The sequence below is a fragment of the Pseudophryne corroboree genome, chromosome 1 (genome assembly GCF_028390025.1).
Source record: "Pseudophryne corroboree isolate aPseCor3 chromosome 1, aPseCor3.hap2, whole genome shotgun sequence".
NCBI classification, from domain to species: domain Eukaryota; kingdom Metazoa; phylum Chordata; class Amphibia; order Anura; family Myobatrachidae; genus Pseudophryne; species Pseudophryne corroboree.
In genome coordinates, this window is record NC_086444.1 from 64279824 (window position 1) to 64284577 (window position 4754).

Here is a 4754-nt window from a genome sequence, read left to right on the forward strand (position 1 = left end):
TGGCTCTAGCGGTCTCAACATAGTGCTGTAGTTCCCTAACATTCTGGACCCACCCCTGTTTATTTGGTTATTTTTTGGGGATGAGGGGGCATTTGGTCACGCCCCCAGTACCCGGGCCCGTCAGAGATCTCAACAGCCTTGCTTGCACCTAGTGATGCCCATTGTCCTCTATGACATCAGCCTGCAGCTGCAGTAAGTGACCACCACATTTGATCATTCTCTTTATGAAAACAGCCACAAATAAACTGTATTTAACAGCTAAAGAAATGCAAAGGCATTACCGTTATATTACCTGCTAAAATGAGCATTCATTATTCCATTCCATTGCTGAGAACATTTATTGCATGAGCCACATGCACAGCCCTTTGCCCAAGTCAGCTGCTGCTTCTGTTATAAGGATATTTTTCTGGAATGTGCTGCTATATCCCTGACAATGGGGGTATCTCATCACTGATATTTGTGGGGACGGAATTACGATGACCCTTGGCGGACATTACCTGTAGTTGAATCCCACCCACCCCCCTCCTTATTTTATGTCAGTCAACATTTCATCAAGTAACATAATCCTCTCCTTTATACACAAATAGGAAGACCTCAAAAAATTGTACCACAAAGTAAGCAAAATATGGCCAAAAATGTTTCAATTAGACAAAATGAAAATTTGATTGTTTTAATTTTTCTTATGTATTTTGTTTTGTGCTTAATTTAAGCCTGCGCATTGAAGGTCAGTGGTTGGTCAGTAACGGCAGACTTTGGGTTGGTCTATTTGTTTCTGTAATAATTTTAAAGTGACAAAATAACAAAGTAACCTTTGGATTCCAAGTCTTAAAACAAACAGTTTGAGCTTCTACTTCCCCGGCCCCAGGCATGTTATTTCACTGGAGAAAGCAATTGCATTAAATAACCATGGCTTTCCTGACAGAAAATTGTTCTTTACCTTTAATTTAAGAGCCCGCAACTCTTCTATTTGTTGAATTTGTAGCATATCCCTTAAGGGCACTTAAATTTGTGTCGACAGAATCAGTAAAAAGTAAACGGATTTCATCAAATAAGCTAAAGTGTTCCAAATCACAGTGTCACTTTATCCATCCAAATTGTTAGGTTTTTACTCATTGCATTTCTCTATTTGAATGTGTTTCTCAGCTTGCTCCACCGGCTTGTTACAAATCAAGGCCTGGCTCACAGCTCTCTTTTAGCATAATTATAGTTATCTCTTAAATCCAGCCATTTGTTCTACTGCTCTGTCCTTCCTTACAGAAAATACCTCTGTATATGAAGAGCTACAATACCTGCCACAGCAGTAACCTTTCGTTTCCAGTAGAGGTTTGTTAGATTGTGAGCTCTCATGGCTATGGCCCTTTCTACCATCTGACTCAAGTTTGCACCTTGTGAGTACGTGTTCTGCTTTTATGTATGACATATATTGTGTATAATTTGTTATACCAACTGTGCAGAGCTGCATTTTGTGATGCCTTACATGAAGGGGCTGATGATGATAATGTTAATGATGATGATGGTGGTGGTGGTGGAAATGATGGTAATGATGATGACAGTGATGGTGGTGGTGAAGATGATGATGGTAATGATTATGATGATAGGGTGGTGATGGTGGAGATGATGGTAATGATGATGGTGATGTGGTAGTGATGGCGTCTGTGGAGATGATTGTAATGATGATGGTGGTGGAGATGACTGTAATGATGGTGGAGGTGGTGGTGAAGACAATGGTGGGGATGATGTAGTAATGATGATGATGCTAATGATGATGATGGAGGTGATGACGATGATAAAGATGATAATGATGGAGGTGATGGTATGATGATGATGATGATGATGATGATGAATGTGATGGTAGTGATGATGATGATGATGATGATGATGGAGGTGACGTAGTGATGATGGCAATGATGACAATGATAATAGTAATGATGATGATAATGGTAGTGATGATGATGTTAGTGATGATGCTGATGAAGGTGATGCTGGCAATGATGGTGGTGGTGGAGGTGATGATAATACTATTGATGATGATGGTTATGGCTGTGATAATAATGATATAGGTGATGGTAGTAGTGGTGATGATGATGATGATGATGATGATGATGATGATGGAGGAGGAGGTTGTGGAAGTGATGATGATGATGATGATGATGATATTAGAGTTGATGATAATAGTGATGATGATAGAGGTGATGATAATAATGGTGATAATAATTATTATGTTAGTGATAATGATGGTTATGAGGTGATGGTAGTAATGAAGATGATTGAGGTGATGATGATAATGACTGAGGGGATGATGATGATGATGATGATGATAATGATGATGATAATGATGGTTCTGATGGTGATGGAGGTGGTGGTCATGATGAAGATTATGATAATGATGAAGTATATGGCAGTAATGATGGTGGTTATGGTGGTGATGATGACTACGGCAGTGATAATGATGGTTATAATGGTGATGGAAGTGATGGTCATGATGAGGATTATGATGATGTATATGGCAGTGATGATGGTGGATATGGTGGTGGTGGTGGTGGTGGTGATAATTATGGCAGTGATAATGATAGCTATGATGGTGATGGTTATGATGATAGATACATATGTTGAACAGTATACAGAACAGAGCAATCATTTGCACTTTGGAAGTGCTCTGACACCTGTGAGTCTCACACATTATAAAAAAATATATGTTAAAACACTACATATGAGATACAGGCTGCCTTATATAGAAAAAGCAATTAATAACATCCACAAATACAGTGGTGCTTGAAAGTTTCTAAACCCTCCAGAAGTTCTATATTTCTGCTGAAAATTGGCCTACAACTACCTCAGATTTTCACACAAGTCCTAAAAGTTGATAGAGAACCAAGTCAAACAAATGAGACCAAAAATTAGACATGCTCTTTTTTTATTGTGGAAAATTATCCAATATCACATTTCTGTGAGTGGCCAAAGTATGTGCACCTTTAGGCTTAGCAGACATTTTGAAAGTATTTTCAATTAATGGGATAACAATCAGGTATGTCTGGACATCCTGTCTTTTTGTGTAGATAACCTGTGTTTTTCAAAGAACAGGGATCTATCAAAGTCTGATGTTCACAATACATGTTTGTGGAAGTGTATCATGCCACAAACATAGGAGATTTCTGAGGACCTCAGAAGAAGAGTTGCTCATCAGGCTAGAATAGGTTACAAAACCATCTCTAAAGAGTTTGAACTCCACCAATCAACAGTCAGACAAATTGCGTACAAATGGAGGAAATTCCAGACCATTAGAGCAAGACATCTAATAGTTATCAAGGCCACAAAGGAACCCAAGGTAACATCTAAGCAACTGAAGGCCTTTCTCACATTAGCTAATATTAATGTTCATGAGTCCACTGAACAACAATGGTGTACATGGCAGGATTGCAAGGAGAAAGCCGCTGCTTTGCAGAACATTGCTGCCCGTCTGCAGTTTGCTAAAAAAAATCACCTGGACAAGCCAGAAGGCTTTTATAACAATGTTTTGTGGACAGATGAGTCCAAAATAGAGATTTTTTGTTTAAATGGTTTAACATAAGTGTTATGTTTGGAGAAAGGAGGTGAACACTGCATTCCAGCATAAAAACCTCATACCATCTGTGAAATATGGTGGTGGTGGTTAGGTGGTATCATCAGGGGCGTAGCCAGGACCTAATGGGCCCCATAGCAACATTTTGAAGGGCCCCTGTCACACTGCTTCAAGAGAGATACCTGTCCACAGAAGTTGTTAATTTTATGCCCCATAATAGTGCCCTAGTTCATTTTCTGAACCATAGTAGTGACTTAGTTAATGTTATGCAACACAATATCCACAAATCACATTATGATACAGTTCATATTATGCCACACTATAGTGCCTCCACTTTATATTGTGTCACATTACAGTGCTTTAGTTTATATGATGTAACAGTATAATGCCCTCCAGTTCATTTTATACCACATTACAAAGAGCAGGTCTAGGGCCATAACTAGATATATTGTAGCAAGGTAAAAGTTTGTAAGTGCCCCTATGCATCTACCAATAGTGAAAAATGTATACTGTACAATATATGTAATTTTGACAGGGAAGGCGGGCCCCTCTCAGCTCTGGGCCCCATAGCAGCTGCACTGCCTGCACCTATGGTAGCTATGCCCTTGGGTATCATGGTTTGGGACTGTTTTGCTGCATGTGGCCCAGGATGACTTGCCATCATTGATGGGACAATGAATTCTGAATTGTAGCAGATATTCCAGGACATCAGCCCATGAGCTGTATCTCAAGAAAGTGTGGGTTCTGCAGCAAGACAACAACCTAAAGCACACAAATCATTCAACCAAAGAATGATTAAAGAAGAATAAATGTAAAGTTTTGGAATGGCCAAGCCAAAGTTCTGACCTTAATTCAATCAAAATGTTGTGGAAAGACCTGAAGCAAGCAGTTCATGGAAGGAAACTGAACAATGTAACAGAGTTGATGCTGTTATGTACAGAGGAATGGCATAAGGGAGGTAATTCAGATCTGATCGCAGCAGCAAATTTGTTAGCTAATGGGCAAAACCATGTGCACTGCAGATGAGGCAGATATAACATTTGCAGAGAGAGTTAGATTTGAGTGGGTTATATTTTTTCTATGCAGGGTAAATACTGGATGCTTTATTTTTACACTGCAATTTAGATTTCAGTTTGAACACACCCCACCCAAATCTAACTCTCTCTGCACATGTTATATCTGTTGGTATGAATTC

At 39.2% G+C, this 4754-nt stretch overlaps 1 protein-coding gene across 1 annotated transcript; it reads left to right on the forward strand.

Moving 5' to 3' along the window:
- The first annotated feature begins 1646 nt into the window (after positions 1-1646).
- LOC135056573 (prostatic spermine-binding protein-like) lies at positions 1647-2613 on the forward strand. Its single transcript, XM_063961960.1, has 3 exons — positions 1647-1741; positions 1894-2189; positions 2294-2613. The coding sequence occupies exons 1-3, from the start codon at positions 1647-1649 to the stop codon at positions 2611-2613; spliced, it is 711 nt and encodes a 236-aa protein (XP_063818030.1).
- Positions 2614-4754: the final 2141 nt, after the last annotated feature.